This window comes from Megalobrama amblycephala, linkage group LG1 (genome assembly GCF_018812025.1).
Source record: "Megalobrama amblycephala isolate DHTTF-2021 linkage group LG1, ASM1881202v1, whole genome shotgun sequence".
Taxonomy (NCBI): Eukaryota; Metazoa; Chordata; class Actinopteri; order Cypriniformes; family Xenocyprididae; genus Megalobrama; species Megalobrama amblycephala.
In genome coordinates this window covers 28613065-28635698 of record NC_063044.1, presented here as the reverse complement: position 1 = coordinate 28635698, position 22634 = coordinate 28613065, and the positions used below count along the sequence as shown (strand labels likewise).

Here is a 22634-nt window from a genome sequence, read left to right as displayed (position 1 = left end):
TGTAATACCGTAAGCTTCAATGAACAATATTTGAGAACAGTTTACGTTGCTAAGAGTGGTTGCTAAGGGTTTTGTGTAGTGATACACAGAACTGTTTGGTGAAGCGGTCATAGCCGTGTTTTATCATGAATAAAGCACAGCTATTGACCAATCAGTGACCAGAATCAAGGACAGGAACTAACTGTTTTATAAAGAGGTCATATTATGCCCTTTTACAAAGTGTTGATTTTGTTCTTGAATCTACTAGAATAGGTTTTCATGGTTGAATGTTCAAAAAACATTATTTTCCCCATATTGTACATTGTTGCAGCACCTTCTCTTCCCAGTCTGTCAGTAATGCTCTGTTTAGTTTGAGTCTCTATGAAGCCCCTCCTTCTGAAAAATACAATGTGCTCTGATTGGTCAGCTGGATCAGAGTGTTGTGATTGGCCAACCGCTTTGAGCATGTTTGGGAAATGTCACGCCCTTTACTATAACTGCGAGTTTCAACACACTACAACTCAACCAATTTTATTTTGTGTATGCTTTGGGTGTGAATATTGTGACGTGCGAAAGAAAACTCAAGACTACAATCGTGGAGTTTCGGGGAGTTCAGAAACAGTGTGCACTGATATAGAGAATAACTCCCTTTGGAGAGACTTTGTAACTTTGAAGATCTTTTTCATGCTCAAACATTTCATGCTCATTACACACTAAAGAAAGATGAAAATGTAAAAAAAAAAAAAGGCAAAAAATAGGCTTAATTTTCCACATTCAAAATATAATTTCTTATTTTTTCTTTTGATTTTGAGGTGAAATATGACCTGGAATTTCTTCATGAGAGCCTCCCTTTTGAACCACAGGGGGAAAAAAAAGGAAAGACGAAAAGTGTTGACAGGACAGAGGCTCTGTCTTTCTCACATGTCCAGATCACAAGGCTGACCGTCTCACCAACATACACTCACAAAGGAAATAAAAACAACATAAAAAAATTAAAAAAGCAAACTAAAGTGTCTGACATTTCACAGGAAGTGCTGCCTGTCTTGGAATCATTTGTTTCTCTATTTCCAGCAGAGGAAAAGGAGAGATGTGTTTGAAGAGGAAAGCTCAGCACAAATATCTCACCCCCTTTTGTCCAGTGTTTATGGGAAAGGCTGTTTACACTGCTCACAGGAGGAGACCAAAGGAAAAGAGGCCTAAAAGTGCTGGAATTGCATTAACTGGAACAAATTTAGACAACAGTGGACAGATCCAGCTTCTGCTGATTATTCTGAGTCATTCACTTTCATGCACACATCGGATGGCATTCAGTCACCTGGACAAAGAAGTAGTGCTTGACTGGCATGGGTTTTTTTTTAATGGAAGAAGCCAATCTCTAGAGAACAGGGAGGCAGATGACTGACAAAGTGCTGAATTAAAATATATAAAACAATTTTAATATTAGCAAATAAGAAATTGAAATACATTTTTAAAATAAATACATATTTATTTATTTAAAAAAAATTACATTTATACGTAAATGAAAACTGATTAACTAATATATACATTTATAAATAAAACATAAATATAAATTCATAAGTAAATAAATAAAAATAAGTAAATCACTAACTGAGTTTACTATACACATTTATAAAAAATAAATAAATATAAATTAATAAATACATAAATAAATAAAAATAAGTAAATCACTAACTGACTAACTAAATACAAACATTTATAAATAAAGAAATTTAAGCAAAACATAAGTATAAATTTATAAATAAGAAAATAAAAATATATATGAACAAGTAAATAAACTAACTAAATAAATGAATAATTTGATTATTGCTGAAATTAAATCAATTTTAAAATAAATACATGTATTTATCTATAAATAAGTACATATTTATTATTTAAAATAAATAAATAAATAAATAATGAGCTGAAATTTATTTTAATTTATCATAAGTACTGGAATAAAGACATTTTATTTAGCTGATTTACATAATATTCCCTTGAAATTTATGCAAAAAATATTCGAAAACACAATGTGTATTTGTCAAGAATTATTAATTGGTTATACAGTTTGGCTTTGCATATGCATTTCTTTCTGATTTTTATTTATTTATTTCAGATAATTTTCTACATTTTTAGTTGTGAATAAAATTTGCTGATTATGCTGAAAAAAAGGTGAATTGGTAAATAATTGTGAATTGTCATCAAAACGTCACAATAAAAAAATCTTAAAAGGCACTTTAACTAACTAAATACAAAACATTTATATATAAATAAAAAATAAAAAAATAAAAAAATAAATATAAATGTATAAATAAGAAAAGAAAAAATATGTGAACAAGTAAATAAACTAACTAAATAAATATTTTTATTATCGCTGAAATTAAATCAATTTTAAAATAAATGCATACATTCAATTATAAATAAGTTTATATATAGTTAAATAAGTAATAAATAAATAATGACCTGAAATTTATTCAGAAATACTGGAATAAATAAATTTTATTTAGCCGATTTAACAAAATTCCCTTGAAATGTATGCAAAAATATATTGAAAACAGTATGTGAATTAGCCAAGAATTATAATTTATTTATTCATTCATCCCAGATAATTTTCTAAATCCCTCAAGAATTGTTCACCGACACAGTTCCAGCGAATTCCAGAAGGATGGCAGGGAACGGGTGGGTGGTAGCGGGTCAGGTCAGGGGGCCCAGACGGGCCAAAACAGCCCATTAAACACTCTCGCTCTGAAGACATGAGAGTGAGGATGGAAAAGAAGAATATAAAAGAATGCAAACAGGACGAATGTGGAGATAGAGAGCGAGTGAGAGCGAGCTGCTTCTTGTGGCGATTGACCTCATTAGCAGAAACTCCCTTTGTGACAGCACAAAGCTATGCTAAATATTGACCACACACAGACTCGCACTTTACAACAGCACTGGTAACTCACGCGGGGTAAAACTGCCACACTAATTCTGCATGGGAAGAAAGATGGGTGAAACTTCCAGCTGGGGACAGCCTTCACTGCACTAACACACACACACACACACACTTGCTGCATAACTGCCCAGACAAACATCCCCGGGCCAAGTCAGTTAAGGCTATTCATTAGCCAGCCACTTTTCCTGCTTCTTCCTGGTGAGAGTGTGTGTTTGTACGAGTGCGATTACGACATCGCTGCTGCCAGAGCAAACACACCTGTGTGGAAGCTGTCAAGTGCCTCCCAAAAGCGGCCCACATCACAGCCAAACATCGCAGCTTCCTGTGGGCCAGAGTTTAACAGCTCACAACAACATAACAGCTTCAAATTATACGGTGTTGATAACCGTACAGCACTGATATAACGTCATGCACTCATTTTCTCCGCTCTGCTGTCTGGCACTAAATGAACCGGTCTGATTGTGGATCATCTTGAGTCACGGACATCTGAATTGGACAAACAGCATCTCTTACAGGATGGACAGTGTAACTGCAGGGTCTCATGGGTACTGTGGTGTGGTCTTCAGTTTCCAGCAGGGTTCACAATGGCAGTTTACACTACCGATAAAAAGTTTGGGATCAGTAAAGACATTTATAATGTTACAAAAGATTTCTATTTCAAATAAATGCTGTTCTTTTGAACTTTCTATTCATTAAAGAATCCTGAAAAACATATATATCACAGTTTCCACAAAAATATTAAGCAGCACAACAGTTTTCAGCATTGATAATAATAATAAATGTTTCTTGAGCATCAAATCATCATTTTAGAATGATTTCTGAAGGATCATGTGGCCTTCATTTCCTCCTTTTTTCCTACTTCCTAAGAAACTCAAATATTCTAATATATTAAACTTTGTCTGTGCTACTTTTCATTCAAAGCCATCAGACTTATGATTTTCACTTGGTTGATGATAAAAACAGTCAAAAATTGTAAGCAGCCAATCAAAACCCCAGAAACTTCATATGATAAAATCACTCAAAATGCCTTCACAACTGCATAGCAACACCCCAGCAACTAGGGCTGGGCGATATGACCAAAATCTTATATCACGATATGAGTAATTTTATATCATGATAACGATATATATCACAATATAGTTATTTTTGCTTTAAATAAGATTTTTATGATATCAAAATTTTCCATATCATTGAAATTTCATAATTATCATCAATTTCAATATAATAATAAAAAATTAATACTAGCCTAAAAAACTCTCAAGCTTACTGAAGACAAATAAACTGATAAAGAAAGAGCAAAGAAGACAAACTACAATAGAACAAAGACAGATGAAATAGACCTACATGAAAAAACTTCAAACATTAGAAAATGTATAAAGTAATCAAAGGTATAAAAAACAATGCATAGTCTTTACTGTGTAAATTAAATATACATTTATTCTTATTAAAGTTACAAAAGCAAGCAGTAAGAGATTTTCTCACTTTTTTGTTGTTTGATTAGCAGGTAAATTTGGATGCTGTCCCTTTAAGACTGACTGCACCGATCCATTAACTCAAGCCTTGTCTTTTTCAACTGTACCTTCACTTAAGACATAAATGGCTCCATTTACTTGCAAATATGTGGTCACTTTGGCACATAGGTATGTGTATTTAACCGTTCAAGCCCAAGATAGAGACAATTGTCCAAAATCTCTAAAATTTCAACCGGCTAATCATGTCTACCAGTATATCGCCCACCCCTACTTATTGTGCTTAAAGGTGCCATCGAACGTTTTTTCACAAGATGTAATATAAGTCTAAGGTGTCTCCTGAATGTGTCTGTGAAGTTTCAGCTCAAAATACCCCATAGATTTTTTTTTATAAATTTTTTTAACTGCCTATTTTGGGGCATAATTAGAAATGCGCCGATTCAGGCTGCGACCCCTTTAATTAATAGAGCTCTCCGCCCCATCCCGAGCTCTCGACTCTATCATTGCATTTACAAAGTTCACACAGCTAATATAACCCTCAAAATGGATCTTTACAAAGTGTTCGTCATGCAGCATGTCTAATCATGTGAGTATAGTATTTATTTGGATGTTTACATTTGATTCTGAATGAGTTTGATAGTGCTTCGTGGCTAAAGCTAACATTACACACTGTTGGAGAGATTTATAAAGAATGAAGCTGTTTATGAATTATACAGACTGCAAGTGTTTAATAATGAAAATAACGACATGACTCTGATCTCTGTGAATACAATAAGAAACGATGGTAACTTTAACCACATTTAACAGTACATTAGCAACATGCTAACGAAACATTTATAAAGACAATTTACAAATATCACTAAAAATATCATGATATCATGGATCATGTCAGTTATTATCGCTCCATCTGCCATTTTTCGCTGTTGTCCTTGCTTGCTTACCTAGTCTGATGATTCAGCTGTGCACAGATCCAGATGTTAATACTGGCTGCCCTTGTGTAATGCCTTGAACATGAGCTGGCATATGCAAATATTGGGGGCGTACATATTAATGATCCCGACTGTTACGTAACAGTCGGTGTTATGTTGAGATTCGCCTGTTCTTCGGAGGTCTTTTAAACAAATGAAATTTACATAAGAAGGAGGAAACAATGGAGTTTGAGACTCACTGTGTGTCATTTCCATGTACTGAACTCTTGATATTTAACTATGCCAAGATAAATTCAATTTTGAATTCTAGGGCACCTTTAATACACTTTAACATCGAGCACGTCTCTAATTCGCGATCACCTTCTGAGAGAGGCAGGTTTCATGCGCGCACTTTGGCAGTGTGCCAATCAGCACGAGCGCTGCACCGAGTTCCTTTTCAGGATATATTTCGCTTATAACTCTTTTAACATCAAGCATGTCCCGCTCTTTATATTCTCATTCATGCATTTCATCACTCTGAAGTGTCAATAGTGCAATACATTTACACACTACGATATAGCAAAATCTCTAACGATAGACATTTTATTTTGTGGTAACGATATATATCGTCATATCGCACAGCCCTACCGGCAACCATCCAACATGTGACAAGCGAAATTAGGACAGAGAAACATCAATCTTCAGAAAAACTAAGAAAAAACTAAAAGTAAAACTATTAAAAATTTCAGTAACTAAATAAATCTGAAATAAAATAAAAAATATAAATATTAGATGAGAAAATTCAACTTAAATGTATGTATGTATGTAAGTTAGCTTTAAGTTTAAATAATAAAATGACTAAAACTAAAATGAAAATGAAAACTGAAAATATAAAAATAAAAGCTTAGAGTATATAAGATAATACTGGCACTTAGTTTTGTACTAATTATCCGAATCAAATTTCTAAAAAATGTAATTCTGCAAAATCTACCTCATTGGTGGTTAAAGGCATCATCAAGTAAGCTAAAATAAACAAACATACAAGGAAAGGGGGAAATTTGTGAATTCATTCAATTATACATCAAACACATAAATTCAATTTATAGAGCGCTCTGTATAATTCTGCAGGTTTTGATGCCATGCATAATGAAAATTTTGATTAATAACAAGCAAAATGGCCTATGATTAATGCCTAGACCACATACGTTCATAAAGAGCCCCTCTTATAATCCGTTTATCTCTCCCTCTTCTGAAGAGTGCATCATTTGAGCATGTATCTAAAGGAAATTGACAGCCACCTGGTGCTGGAGCATTTGAGCAGATTATGAGGCAGAACTAAGTGTCAAAGGTGTCCTCCATTAGCCTGAGCTCTGAAGCTGTGATTTGGGTTCACCCGATACAGCCGCAGCGTTACGTCACCCGCAACTTCCTCTGCACCCCATTTCCTTTGCCTAAAACAGACTGGGTCAAAATAAACTCGCCTTAAAAGACATCTGCTGCGTGTGTGGCCTATCAGATAGACTATGAGCTGTGCTATTTAAAAAACGCTTAAAACCAAATGGTTGTTGATCAGGACGTCTTATTACACTTTTTACTTGCAATGCGCACATGCTGTAAGATTCAGAAATGACCGTTTAATTACAAGGAGCTTTGCTGAGAAGTTCATTAATGATCTGATGCACTTTGTTGTTTCCAAAGATGTTCACTGTCCATCAGCACTGGGATATGAGAGCAAAGGGCAGAGGCTGCTGGGTCAAAGGTCAAGGGTCAAAGGCCAGAAGGGTCATTATTCGCTGCTTAATTGGTGGATTACCCCAGCTGCATGCTCTACTTTATGTGAACACAAGGACACACACTCACACATTAGAGAAACTAGCACTGGATTAAGTAACTCTGTCTGCAGAGGAAAAAGCATTGAACAGTTTTCACTAATAGGTAGTTTTAAAAATTCAGCAATAATATTCAACAAAGAAAATATGATATTGCAGGCTGACTTAAATGCCTTTTTTGATAGATATAAAATTTCAATGCATAATGTTTAGAAAGTACAATTCTTAAAAACAAAATAAAATAAAGTATATTTAAAAAATATATCGTTACAATCTTTTTTTTTAAAGAAGTCTCTTATGCTCACCAAGGCTGCATTTATTTGATCGAAAATAAAAGTAAAATTGCAAAATATTATGACAATTTATAATAACTGTTATATATATATATATATATATATATATATATATATATATATATATATATATATATACATATATATATATATATATATATATATATATATATATATATATATATATATATATATATATATATATATATATATATATATATATATATATATATATATATATATATGGTAAAATGTCATTTATTCCTGTGATGGTTCAGCATCATTACTCCAGTCTTCAATGTCACATGATCCTTCAGAAATCATTATAATATGATGATTTGAGAAACATTTCTTATTATTATCAATGTTGAAAACAGTTGTGCTGCTTAATATTTTTTTGGAAACCGTGATACATTTATTTCAGGATTCTTTGATTTATAGAAAGTGTGTTTGAAATAAAATGCTGTATTTAAAGTCATGTTTGGTCAATTTAATGCATTTTTGCTGAATAAATATATTAATTTCTATTCAAAAACTATTACTGATCCCAAACTTTTGAAGAGTACTGTAATTTCCATTCATGCAGCAAGAAAGTGAATCAGCTTATTTACTTTCACAGTGTCACATTCTGACCTGTGCATTTCTGCTTCAGACTGTATATCTGCACTGCAGAGTGACTGCGCTCATGGTTGAGTGTCGACTGCTACAAGAGTTTCATTGAAAATCCAACACCATCCATGTGCTCAGGCAGGTAGCAGCATGCAGATTTATGCAGTGATTTAAAGGCTAAAGCTAGATAAATCAAAGTAATCCCTATAATTGTACCACAGAGAGGAACAATCGTTGGTCATATATAATGGAAACCTTTAGTTATCATTTGGTAATTTATTGCTATTACAAAATGCAATTATTAGAATGAACACAAGTACCGACAAGCCAAAATGAAATAAAAATATTATAACTGCAACTCTTTTAAAAAGTGCTGGAGAAGTTTGGATCTAAGTGTTCATGTGATTCCCAGCCACAGTTGCTGAGCAACATATTATTAGTGGTGCTTGTTTAACTTTGGTGCTTAACTTATACCGTACATTTTAGCTACAGACAAAATACTTCAAATTGTGTGGCCTGTTAAGAGAGATGTGCTCTTACTTTTCTAAGCCATCTCTCTAAATCAGGCAAATCCATAGATTTACAGGAGGGAATTTTAAGAGGGACCTGTACAAGTATTATGAAGACTTATGGATGAGCTCTTTTGCTAGTAAAGCACCACTTAGCAACTATCCAGAACATCCAAGCAAACTGGAACAGAAATTGAACTTTTCCATTAAAGGTGCAATAAGCAATTTCTGAGAAACCCTGTTGGAAGTGGATCGGACTGAGCACTACAACACACTTGTAGCCAATCAGCAGTAGGGGGCGTGTCCACTCATGATGGGGGAGGAGACAGAGTGAGCAAGAATGAGATTTGAAGAAAGACTGTAGAAAGAGAGACAGCTGAGAGACATTACAAAAGAGAAAAGGTCAGTGGAATATCACTGGGAAAAGAAGAGTTATGATCAGGCAAGAGCTTTAGGACCCATGTTAATATTAGAAAATCTTTCCAGGGAAGGAGAGACCCAAGCGAGAAGGCCTGAATTTGGATGCCGAGGCTGTGTTGTTTCCACTCCAATTGTGAGTAACATTGGATTTGCTGTGTTTTACAGATCAAGATATGCTGTTGTTGTAATGTTAGCTATAGGAACAGAACTGTTTTGAGTGTCACTGTTTGTCTGGAGCTGCTGGAGACTATCAACCAACTCTTGCTTGTATTTGCTCTTGTGTACTGAATGTTCATTTTTTGTTCTTCCTTGTTATTCGTTCATCATCTTTGCTTTATTATTCGTGAAGCATTAGGAATTTTTGCTTTGCTTGAGCTATGATAAAGAGACATCCACTCATTCTTCATGTTTGGTTACAAACATTCTTCCAAATATCTTCCTTTGTTTTCAGCAGAATTAGTTTATTGTTTTTTATGAATTAGAAAAAAATTACATTGGTTTAGTAGAATGAAAAACAAAATGTTCATTCAAACTAGGAATAAATTATATACAGAAAGCAAGCGAAGAAAGTGTCACATCACTAAAGCAGTCTATCTAGCTAACGTGCACATGTGCTGACAGACTTGAGATTCTCTAGAGACAGATCCATCCATCCAGTGAAGAACGCTAACAAATTACTCACACTTCACTCGGCCTGGAAAGAGACAGCTTAGATGCTTTTCCACTGTCGGGCCAAATGGTTTTTGTTGCTTAACCGTTCCATTCCATGCCAATCTGGCCCAGCCAATATGGATATGGTTTCATTTTCCACCATGAGGCTGATAACAGACCTCTTTTGAATGTAACAGAAATGTGTTGTAAAAAAATTAAAAAGAAAAGTTGTTGCCTTGGTAAAGCAGGAGTTTACAGACAGTATGAGATCTAAATGGCTGACTGTGTTATGGAGGATTATTAGATATTTCTTTTAATTATGAAAAGACAAAAAAAAAAAAAAAATTAATTAATTTAATTTTCAATTACCCTCATGTCGTTCCAAAACCCATAAGAACTTAGTTCATTCTTCGGAACACAAATTAAGATATTTTTGATGAAATCCAAGAGGTTTCTGAACCACCCACAGGCAGCAACGTCACTGCACCTTTTTGAGGCACATAAATGTAGTAAAGACGTTGTTGAAATAGTCAATGTGACTACATTTTTGGGTATTTTGTATTTTTTGAAAAACCTACTTTTGCGAACTAGTTCTAGGATTTTTTGCCTGGCAAGTCCAGAATGATCAGTCTGGTCAGTCTGCCCTCCGTCGCGCCTCGAGTCAACTCCAAACCGTACCGTGCAATCAGATTTGTTTATTTCAGTGACGCAAACAGCGTCACTCTAGTGTGGCGGAAGTCCCTTCAATATCAACAAAGATTGCGCACAGGAGACCCGAGAGTTTGTTCTATTCAGCCATGAATTCAGTTTTAAATGACCAAAAACACATTCATTATTTACTTTTCACTGTTGACTCTCGTCGCTTTGCTAACGTCATATCTGCCCTTCTCTGATTGGTTTACTCCGCTTCCTGTTTGCTCAGATTTGCTCCGCCCTAGAAATCCAATTGATTCAATGGCGACCAGACTCATCCGCTGGTACAGGTTTTTGACCTGATCAGAACCAAACCAGTGCAGCACGATTTTCTTCGAAAACATTCGAAGTGGGTGGAGCCACTTTTACTAAAATGGCTATAACTTGTGAGCGGAATGAGATATTTTCACCAAACTCAGCACACCTAAGTAAGAGCTCATTCTGTGGTCACGTGAAAAAGGACACGGCGACTGGCTACTTGGTGGTGCTATAACAGGGGAAAAAAAAAAACCTGAAAAAAAACTGGCTTAAAGTGTTTTTGTCCAAGGTGCCATGACCGTCTATGAGGACATTGACGCATCTCAAAAAATAGGTCCGCCATCGGCCAATGAATTTTGAGCAGCTATCGGACAAGGTTAGTGGAGGCCGATCGGAATCAAAACTTGCTGGGCCTGTTTGACTCATGGCCTGTGAGAATTTTGAAAGAAACTGGCCATAGGGGGGCTTCTACACATTCTTCACGTGCGTAAATGATCATGTATTGCACGATTTTTCGCACACGCCCACGACATTCATATCACATGGTAGAACTCCTCATTCTGAGCAACTTTGCTCTCTAGGACCGCCTCTGTTCATTGAATCATTCCTTAAATATTGGAGATTATTTTGAAAACCAACTTTGGCGAACTAGTCCAAGGTTTTTGGCTCAACCTCGATAGCTGTTAAAACTCTGATAATTGCTGCTCGCAGCTACATTTTTTTGTTTGTTTTTTTTGCACACCAAAAGTATTCTCATCACTTCATAACATTAAGGTTGAACCACTGTAATCACATGGACTATTTTAAAGGGTTAGTTCACCCAAAAATGAAAATTATGTGATTAATGACTCACCCTCATCTCATTCCAAACCCGTAAGACCTCCGTTCATCTTCAGAACACAGTTTAGGATATTTTAGATTTAGTCCAAGAGCTTTCTGTCCCTCCATTGAAAATGTATGTACGGTGCACTGTCCATGTCCAGAAAGGTAATAAAAACATCATCAAAGTAGTCCATGTGACATCAGTGGGTTTTTGAAGTTTTTGAAGCATCGAAAATACATTTTGGTCCAAAAATAACAAAAACTACGACTTTATTCAGCATTGTCTTTATTCAGCATTGTCATTGTCTATCCTTTCCATTGAATTGATTCCATTGAATTGATTCCATTGAATTGATTTCATTGAATCCTGTCGGCGTTGGTAATGCACTTTTATGTCGTTGTTTTTGGCGATTAGGACATCCGCGACATGCACACTTACGAACCATTTAAAAAAAATATAGCAATACCAAAATACAAACAATAGAATAGCTTGAATACAGCGTGCGTCTCCCTCAGACTGTAAATGAAGCACGGGCGCACTAGATAACACGTCAGCAACGTCTTACATCAGCAGTGTCACTGCGGAGTCGTGAACCCGGATTGACAACAGACTCGGAAGAGAAGACAATGCTGAATAAAGTCGTAGTTTTTGTTATTTTTGGACCAAAATGTATTTTCGATGCTTCAAAAACTTCTAACTAACCCACTGATGTCACATGGACTACTTTGATGATGTTTTTATTACCTTTATGGACATGGACAGTGCACCGTACATACATTTTCAATGGAGGGACAGAAAGCTCTTGGACTAAATCTAAAATATCCTAAACTGTGTTCTGAAGATGAACGAAGGTCTTACAGGTTTGGAACGACATGAGGGTGAGTCATTAATTACATAATTTTCATTTTTGGGTGAACTAACCCTTTAACAGTGTCTTTTACTACCTTTCTGGGCCTTGAAAGTGTTAATTGTGTTGCAGTCTATTGGAGGCCAGATAGCTCACGGATTTCATCAAAAATATCTTAATTTGTTCCGAAGATGAACAAAGGACTTATGGGTTTGGAACAACATGAGGGTAATTAATGACAGAATTTTCATTTTTAGGTGAACTAACCCTTTAACTTGTGTTTACTTCACTCAAACAGCACGCTTGGCCAGCTAAAGAGAAACTGGCAGCCAAACAACAGATGAGTGACCAATCCTGAGTGGCGATGTCACTACACACATTCTACCAGGTTAGCCAACCGTGCTGAGAATTGACCCTTCACCGGGATTTGATTGACAGGCGATCTAACCAATCATAACGCCAAATCCACCATTTCGTCCGACAAAGCAGTCAGGGGAGTTAGTATTATTAGATTAACATCTGTGGACTTGAACTTGAAAAATGGTATGTACTGACGTCTTTCCGCGGTTGAAACAACATTCCTTCTGATGTTCATTCATGTTTATTTGATTCTATATATCAACTAGTAGGAAGAGATGATTGGTTCACAAGCCGCTTTAACTGAGGCACTACAGCGATCTGTCACAACACATTAAAGAGCCACAAAACTGTATTTATTGTTTAAATTTCTTTAAAAAAAAAAATCAAATGTAGCCTGCTCTGTCTTGTCTGTCGACGCGGTTTTACTGCATGAGAACATGATGTGTGGCATGAGAGCGGCATGGCTTGTCGGACGTAGCAACAGTAACTAAAGAGGGCGGGTCTTTGCAAACTTCTTGCCAATTCTGGGTCAAGAACGGTTTGTAATCGAGCTGCGCTGAACCAAGCTCAAGTGGAAATATAACTGTAACCATTATACCGTTCTTAGAACCGTTCAGCCTGACTGTGGAAAATCGGCTGTCATTTGTCCTTGTCTTTTTCTATTTTTTACAATTCCAGGAGTTTTTTTTTTAAGTAAATTTTTGGCTAAATAAAAAAAAGTTCTACCTAATCCACCTTTCTTTTTCAACTTGGACCACGTTCGAAACTCAATAGCCACACTAGCTTGCATTACAAAAGCGTGACTGTCTACTTTAAAGGTCATTTTTAATAGTACTGTCTGGTCTGCAGGTGCGTGAAACAGCTGTTCCCCCCAATCACAGTGTGAAGTTTATATCAGATATGAGCAGGAAACCAGATAGCCATTATGCTAAGAGCAGGTTAACATTATAAAGGGGAGCTGAACAGATGTGTTTGGACACGATAAAGCTACTCTGAGTTATCAGGAGACATTTATCCTCCACTAAAACAGTTTAAAATCTAACTAACCATGCTTTTTTTTTATTTAGCCGCATTATGTTCCCCGTAGTTTGGAGCTGTGATGATGTTAGACAAAAGAAAACATTATTTTATATAGCAAACAAAAAAGTGGCCACGCTAATCTCCATAGGCTTATCTGTCTAATACTAGCAAGTATGACGTACATGCACACAGTGATTTATTTCATGTACAGTACGTGCAGAAATGCGTGCATGCAAAACCACAACACAACGTCTGTTCTGACGGAATTTAAAAATAGATGAGACAATCTCTCTGCATATACAGTAGCTACTCAGTTCAGTGGTTCATTGCAGCTCAAGCACTCGTTACTGCTGATTACTGGTATTGTGCTTTTTTTAATTAGAACACAATGCTCTGTTGTTTGAGATGCTGCAGGGCCCCTGAAGCGAGAGAGACAGTTGGGGCCACAGACAGGATGGTGTTCAAATCAAGGAATGAAGAATGGGTTCTGACTGAGGGTTCATATGTCCTCTTGTGTTTGTGGGTAAAATAACAGTGAGAATATCCATTTTGGCTTTACTTAACATATATACAGTATAAACAATAGCAGAGATTAAGAGACTCATGCTTTGATGTGAAGGAATATAAGGCAAACCTCACAAAACTTCTCAAGATCAGGCTTTATTTCATCCCAAAATCAAATGACAAAAAAAAAAGAAGAATTAGACCATTTTCTAAGGCTGCACGATATATTAAAACTATTTAAAATCATAATATAGCATAGTGCTATTGTGAAATCTCAAAGGCTGCGATTCAATTAAATAAATATATGCGCTGCAGGTTTCAGAGTGAAGCGCAATGCTTTAATTATTTGCAGGTTATACGTTTCTTACCAGACACGATGCGATAAGATTCCAGCAATTTCACTATCCACACTAGATGCGACGCGAAAATGAGAAGCGATAAAATCAATCAAAAACCACAGCCAATCAGAAGAGAGTGTGGGCGGGCTCTCTCAGCAAGAGCACAGCGGACACAATGAAATGGGCAAGTACTTAGTAAAATTCATAAATATTACACCATTTAAACATTATTTAAAGTAAATACGGAGTGACTGAACCAGTCTTTGTCATAGAACACACTTGTTTGTTCGCATTAAGTTGACAGTTTGAACGTTCTTGTGTCCATTTATTTATTTTCAAAAGCTGAGGTGAATTAGCCAGTGTTGTGTTCATTACAGCTAAAAAGCTGGGAACACAGAACGATATTCAAACTCATATTAGATGCTTTTAACATTAACCCTTAAATGCATACCTCGGGTCTTTAGTGACCCGGGACATCATTCACTACCCTCCTCCTCGTTCATTTTTTAAAGTTAGACATCAACCTTCTTGGTATTCCTCAATCAATTCATTATAAAAAATATGACAAGAAAAAAATCATAAAATTATAAAAGAATGCCTATTTTTGTATTCATTTTTTGTAAAAATTGTATAGGGTTGCAAACGACCCGAGGTGTGTATGAGTGTATGTATGAGTGTAAGTATATTTTTTCTGCACAACAATTGAATCTTAGATGACGGAATAAGTGCAATTCACCTTTATTCCACAAGGTGGTAATGTCTGAAACACAATGCTGAAGTGACGACTCATTTAGACAGAAAATGAAATAATAAGAAAAACATGAAATGGCTCAGCGATTTACTGCAGAGCAAGAACTGAACGCAATCAATTATGATTGTAACTGTCACTGGATGGATCTGGTGAAGCTGTTAGCGATCGAAATATTGATTTTGAAGATGTTGAAAATTATATAGTTTGAGAATATGTTTGAGATCGCGAATGGGCTCATATTCGTGACCTCAAACATAAAACTAGCCCATTATTTGCTGAATTTACTGGGAAATGAGCTCTGACGAGGACAGTGATGATGGCATAAAACATCTGCTCAAACGGAGCCCTTTCAAGCTCCAAAAGGTAACAAAATATGATTTATTTTACTCTTCTGTAATTGTTACTCTATTATCAGAAGAGTTTTTTTTATCGCGACAGGTAGAGATCCTTCCGTGTTAAATATAGATCTGGGTCGATAAAGACCCGAATATGTAAGAATGATTGGCGAAACAGTCATGCATTTAAGGGTTAAATAAAGCACATAAACAGTACCTGATATTATCATTGCCATGTGTTGCTGTTCCAGCCGTGACGTCGCGGAGAAATAGAAACCATTTCTAAAATAGAATATTCGCATTTCGTCTTCGTGGCTGGTTAGGACAAAAACTCGATTAACATGGAAAAGATACCTTTTATCGCTTGTCGCGGCGTCGGGTGCTTTGCAGGTTTTTCAGGTAGGTCTAACAGTAGTTTTCAGGTACAGAAACTGAATAAAGTAATCAAATGTAAAATAACATTGCATATTTGACTATATAAATTAAAGATTGATCCGTATTAAAGTTACAGAAGCTATTAAATCAAGAGCAGTGACTGATTTCCTTGTCTTTTGTTGTTTGATTAACATTAAAACACAGACAGCAGGAATATTAGGCTGCTGTCACTTTAAGACATAATGCACGCATACAGTACACACTGAACACACATGATAATCACCAAGACAGGCATGTTCACATAATTTTTGTGTGAATTTGTCTGTTGAAGAGCAAGACTTGAAAGAGAAGTTGGTGTGATATTTTTTCCTAATTAAAGAGTGCTCACTTTCAACAGTTATTTTCTCTATGGTTCGTAACATTTCTTACAGATTTCTGTTGGATTTCTGCTTTAAACACATTCAATTGACAATCTTTCGTGAGGACGCAAGCGAAAGTGATCTCACTTCGGGGATCTGTGTGTGTTGACTCTGCGTTTGAGTTCGCCTCTGTGTTGCTTCCATGCCGCTGACTGGACGGGGCAGAGTCACGTGACTACACATGCGCAGGATTAAAAAAAACAAATTAACCGACATGGAAAAATTAGGTCGGTTAGAGGTTCTGAATTTCGTTTTCAATTACTTTTCAATTAATCGTCCAGTCTTAGTCTGACGTGCTTTGTGTTTCATAGGAAAGTGTTGCACTACGTGGAGCGAAGCACGTCTCAGCAGCTCAGTTTAAAAAACTACATCTCTGCATATGCTGTGAGTTTGGGTTGCTTATAAAGTTCATCTGGGAACATAACATGCACCATATGTAAATCATTTATAAACCTATGCCAGCACTGGAGAATACATCAATATGTTTCTAAATATGCATATTATTCATTATGATTTCAAAATAAAAGTTTAAACCCTTGCTCTGAGTTTGCATGTTTTGATGTTTACATGTTCTTGAAATTGCAGTGGCTGTAGGATTTCATAAAGAAGTGGCCAAATATTAAAGATTAAGTGAACATTTGAATTAAATGTTGTTTGGCCAATTTTAAACAAGGATTTGATCATGCTGTAGAGCATAACAACAACAATCACCAGGCCGTTGGCGCCCTCTGCAGGCATTTGTTATAATACATAATGTACATACGTTGATTGCTTATATTATGTATATAACATCATGTATTTTAAAAGTGTTCTTCAATAAAACCATATGATCACTTGCTTAATGCTTTTGATTCTTTATTTGAACCAATTACCAATTATTATTGCCTCATTGTTATTATAATTTGTATTTTAAGTCATTATAAAGCCTATTGGTCACTATTTATCACCACAAAAAAATATATTTATATAATATGATTTCTCGATTTCCAAAAAAATCTTTAGTGACAGACCTAAAAATAATGATAATAAAAAATAATAATAAAATTAATTAATAATAATTAGATTTTTTTTTTTAAATTATCTTTAAAACTAAAAAAATGTAACAATGGTCCTCAGAATGACTTATTTTTGCAGAGTTACAATTGCTTTTTGTTCATAATAGACAACACAAACATTTCTACATCAAACAGCACTTTTTCAATAAAAATGCCATGGAATTGGCACAGCATTACAATTAGTGCTATAGAACTAAACAAAAACTAAAACTTGGCGGGAAAAATAGAAATCTTGGCAAGTTTGACACCAGTTATGCCAGCAAAACATGCAAAGAAATGTAAATGTGTATGTGAAAAGCCTAAATCTCTCTCTCTCTGTGTCTCTCTCTCTCACACACACACACACAAATTCACTGAAAGGACATCATAAAATAGATGACAAGATCAATTTTTGTCATGTCATTCATCTTACAAAAGCAGCAAGCTTCTACCGACTACATATATTTTTTTCATGCTGACCTGACTCTCAAAGATTTCCTCTTGCATTAAATATGCTACTGGGCTATTCCCATGCCACCATGAGGTAACTGCTTCTATTTGCCATGGCAACAAAACCACACTAGACAACAAATAACCTGTAGGGTGGGCCCTAGGGTGGGCTATGCCACATGCCAGATACTCCCTTACAATATCTGCCATCTAGCTGTAATGTTTAACTCCAGCAGTAGTGATTACATCTGGCCTTATGTCTCCAGTGATCATAACAATACGCTCTTACTGACTGCAGTATAATAAAGTAAACAGTGTATGGCATGTTCTACTATATATGGCCATATGTGTGAACGCCTGCAAGAGCGAACAGCCAAATCTGTGCCCGTTGTGACAATGATGCTTACATTTGCAAAGCATATGAACCTAGGGCGGCACTTTAGGTGCTGTATGCTGTTGCCTTTTGCGTTTTACTGCACACTACAAACTTGGGATTGTAGTAGCCTAGTGGCTATAGATCAAGATGGGTAAATGGAATAAAAAAAAAAAAAAAAAACATTCAAAAAGTTTTTGAAAGAAGACTCTTCTGCTAGCCCAGACGGCATTAATTTGATCAAAAATACAGTAAAAACAGTAATATTGTGAAACTCAATTTATTCCTGTGATCAAAGCTGAATTTTCAGCATCATTACTCTGGTCTTCAGGCTCACATGATCCTTCAGAAATCATTCTAATATGCTGATTTGATGATCATTAAACATTTATCATTATTATCAGCATTGAAAACAGTTGTGCTGCTGTATTTTGTGAAAATATTGTTTTGTGGAAAAAAAATCAAGATTCTTTAATCTTTACTGTCAGATGTGATCAATGTAAAGTGCCCCATTATGCTTTATCGGGTATTATCTTTCATGTGGTGTGCAATATAGCTGTTCGTGAACATAAAAGGTCTGCAAAGTTTTAAAAATCAAAGTGCATGACAAATAAAGTTCAATCTGAGCTGCTGAAACGAGTTATCAGCAATTCCAGTCTCAATTCCCGTTACAAACCTACATGTACAATGTACCGAATTTGCATAATACCAGCCAGTGGTCTTTATTGGCTGATCCTTTGACCCTCAAATACTAGTTGGAAAACTAGCCTGGAAGAGTTTGGTTCATGTTGTCAAGAAGATGCCGTTTTCTGTGCTGTGAGTTCACTTTGCGTACAGCATAAGGACTCGCACTGGAATTGATACAGAAAAGAAAAAACGACACCATCGCCATCACTGTGTATCAAGTGCTGAGGAAGCCTCCAGAGATGAAATTCAGATTTGGTAATGGCCTCTTTCTTTCTGATGCGTGTTGTAAGCGGTTGACGAATCACATCAGACTATGCCCATCTGACCAATCAGAGCAGAGTAGGTTCGCAGAAAGGAGGGGTTTAGAGAGACTGAATCTTCAAACTAAACATTTTCTTTGAGAAATGAGGTGATGTGCAATATATATTATGAGAAAAGTGTATTTTGACTTTGATGCATGTATATGGGTCATTGACGAATAAGTGTAAAAAAAACATAATTGAGATATGATTAATTTTGAAGTTTTATTAAGTGTTAACAATGAGATTATGTGGTTTTTATAATCAGTTAACACTTCTTTTGTCATTTTTTACAAGATGGACAAAATGTGTCACCAAAAATGTCATTCGGTTTAACCAAAATTTGGGTTTTACCGAATGACACTTTTGGTTATACCGAATGATGATATTTTCAAACAGTGCTAACAGGCTGATATCTAGCTAACAAAGGGACAATCAAACATTTTATATTTAGTACAAGTTTTTAAAATATTACAGCATTTTCCATGTTTTATAGCGGTTGTACCGAATGACCTGATGTTTCGGGACATGCGTATGAGCAAGAGAAAACATTAATTTTTCAAATAGTTAAAAGAGAGTTAGTTATTTTGCTTCATGACCATGTGGTCCTGTGCAGGTGTCTGAATGATGTCACATCCTGTCACATGATATTGACCGCTTGACTTGATCCAAAATGATCCCTTTATATTGGTTACTCCGAATGACATCAATGAAATTCATTTTTCCGAACATTTTTCCTCATAACAAAGCAACGACTTCTACACATAATTTTACTACCATTTTGCACTATGTTGATATATGATGTTATAAAATCATGCCAGAATAAAAAATATATACATTTATAACATTTTAAGATATTTTAATCACAAATGAAATGGCTGTATTGGCCTTTGGACGGTTAAACCGAATGACCTTTTGACACTTCAAAATCTTTAAAATACATTTATATGTAGCAAAATATAATTAAACCTTTTGGATTCAATAAAAGAGATTTAGTTGTACTTCATTACATACTTTGGATGACATATCTTTGTTTGTTTACTATTATTATTAAGTCCTTTGACCCAAATCTATTCTAGGAGACCTCCAAAACAAAATAAGGAACCTTTAAAATATCATAATCTTGCAAAATAAGTGGTACTTTCTTTAAAAAAAAATCTTACTGACTGTGAAACATTCTATTATTTCTAATTAAAGTGTTATTTATTCTAGTTAAAGTGTTTGACGGCAAGTCTAGAGAAATCCAGACTGTTCACAGTGCATCTGCAACATGTCAGACTAAAATGAAATGATTCTGACATAATGTCATTTTCCAGTCATTTACCAGACACCGCAGAGTCATAATCTGCTGCACCTCAGTATGACCACGTCAAGCCTGTTGCTTTGACAGTATCACAGCCACATATGCAGATAATTGGACATTGTGCTATTCTGTCGCCAGGAGAGAAGATCCCGTAACCATGGAAACATGGTTCTCCACAAATCTGATTCAGAAATATGAAGAGTGTCCTGGAGCTTTCCGAAGAAAAATGACAACATAAGCTTTCGGACTTAAGATGATGTACAATACAAAATAGCCATGCTAATCAGTGTTTTCCAAGTAAATTTGCTTGTAATTCTGATAAATGGTGACTGTAATACATTCACAACAGCCAAAAAAAATGATATCAATCTTAAAACACGATAGCACGCATCTGCAGTCCCTGGCGAGAAAGCCTGATAATAAGTGTGGTGAATTTCCAGCTGAGTGCTGGATGTTTTGGGCAGTTTGGGCTGTTTCGTGTGTTCTCATAGAGGGCTTAAAAGCAGAAAGCTGAGAGTTTGTTCCCTTCATGGTGGATCTGTATGCATAATGGATTCTCCTCAGCAGTGAAACTGTATTCCATGCACAAAGACAGAGCAACCTGAGCGAAATTCCTGGGAGAGGCTTTTTTTTTCTTCTCGTTGTTGTTTAGGGTTTGTGGCATCTCCCCGACTCAAAAAGCCAACAATCCACGCAATGCTATTTCCCCACACCCACATTAAAACACACTTTCCACTACTGTCAGACACAATGCCTCATTTTATTTCGACGCAAGTTGCCATGGTGACGAGAGCAACAGAGCGAATACAGTGGCTACTCACAAGCCCCTCTGACACGACTCACACCCTCACCCCGCTAAACACACACAAGACCAGTGCTGACAACAAGAAACCAGCTGAAAACAACGCAACCCGATTCATCATAATGAGGAATCCAGTGAGAGATGACGAGCATTTACCTTCTCTCATTGTCATCTAGGTGGGCAAACAGCACATTCTTAGAGATGGCTTTGGCCAGCGCGGTCATTGTCTTGTAGTCCTTTGGAATGACCTGAAACAAAAGAAAACAATAAGTTACTAGATTTAACAAACAAATTATTAGGTTTTCTTGGCATTCTACAAAATAATATCAAGGAAATTAGTTAAAAGAGCCCAATCTCAACTCTCTTTTTCACCTGTTTTATCATACACAAGGCAAAAAAATGTAATTCTGATTGCTTAGAGATTACTTAATTAATAGTACACCTCTCCTCAATAATGTCCATGATTTGAAAAATCATTCATGTTCATACTGTAGCACAAATGATACCAATACCAATGTTTAGTACTTAGGGTTTGCGGTTATTAAAGGGGTCATGGCATGCATTTTTTAAAATTAATATTATTTTAATAAGTTCCTTTAGGTTCATTTATAATGTTAATAACGTTTTTTTTGCACACACACACACACACACACACACACACACACACACACACACACACACACACACACACACACACACACACACACACAAAACAGGTCTAAACTGTATGTTGAAAAAATATTTTTTAACCTTCATTCTGACCCTCTGTCTGAAATTATCCATTTTTAAAGGGCAGCTCCTTTAAGGCTTGTCAGTAAACGGCCACTGTTATGTTTGGCTAACATCACTGCTTAGGAAACAGTATCAACGCCCACTCGCTATTGTATTCGAGTAAGTGTTTTAAAAATATTATCCATAAAAAACTATCATTTACAGACAACGCATTATGAAATGCTGTCAGAAGTAATACACTTTTAACAAAAGTTTATTTGCAAACTCTCTGTGCCTTGTTTATAAAACGAAATGTTCTGAACAAACAAATAATCCTCCAACGCAATCCACACCATTAAAATTAACCATCCACTTTTTCCTAATGCTGGTAATCTTCTGAAATATTTACAGAGATGCAAACGACCTGCGTAAAAGAGAACGTTCTTTCACTCTTCCATTTGTCCTGTTGTCGACAAACTCGAGTGCCAGGAGTGTCAGAAACTGAGAAGTTGATTATTATGAAAAATGCATAAAAATAGTAGTTTTAAATTTTAGATAAAATATATGTATTCCAAAACATGTTTTATTCTAAAAATGTGAGAAAATCAAAGCCATAAATCTAAAAAAGTTGTGTTCCAAATTTGAGGTTG

At 35.6% G+C, this 22634-nt stretch overlaps 1 protein-coding gene across 2 annotated transcripts in view; it reads right to left on the bottom strand.

The window, feature by feature from the left end:
* prkar1b (protein kinase, cAMP-dependent, regulatory, type I, beta) overlaps nt 1-22634 on the bottom strand; it is an 81785-nt gene that overhangs the window by 45258 nt on the left and 13893 nt on the right. For both annotated transcript variants that reach the window (XM_048188023.1, XM_048188015.1), the window contains exon 4: nt 21430-21521. In XM_048188023.1, the coding sequence (XP_048043980.1) occupies nt 21430-21521 (92 nt within the window). The remainder of the gene's footprint in view (nt 1-21429; nt 21522-22634) is intronic.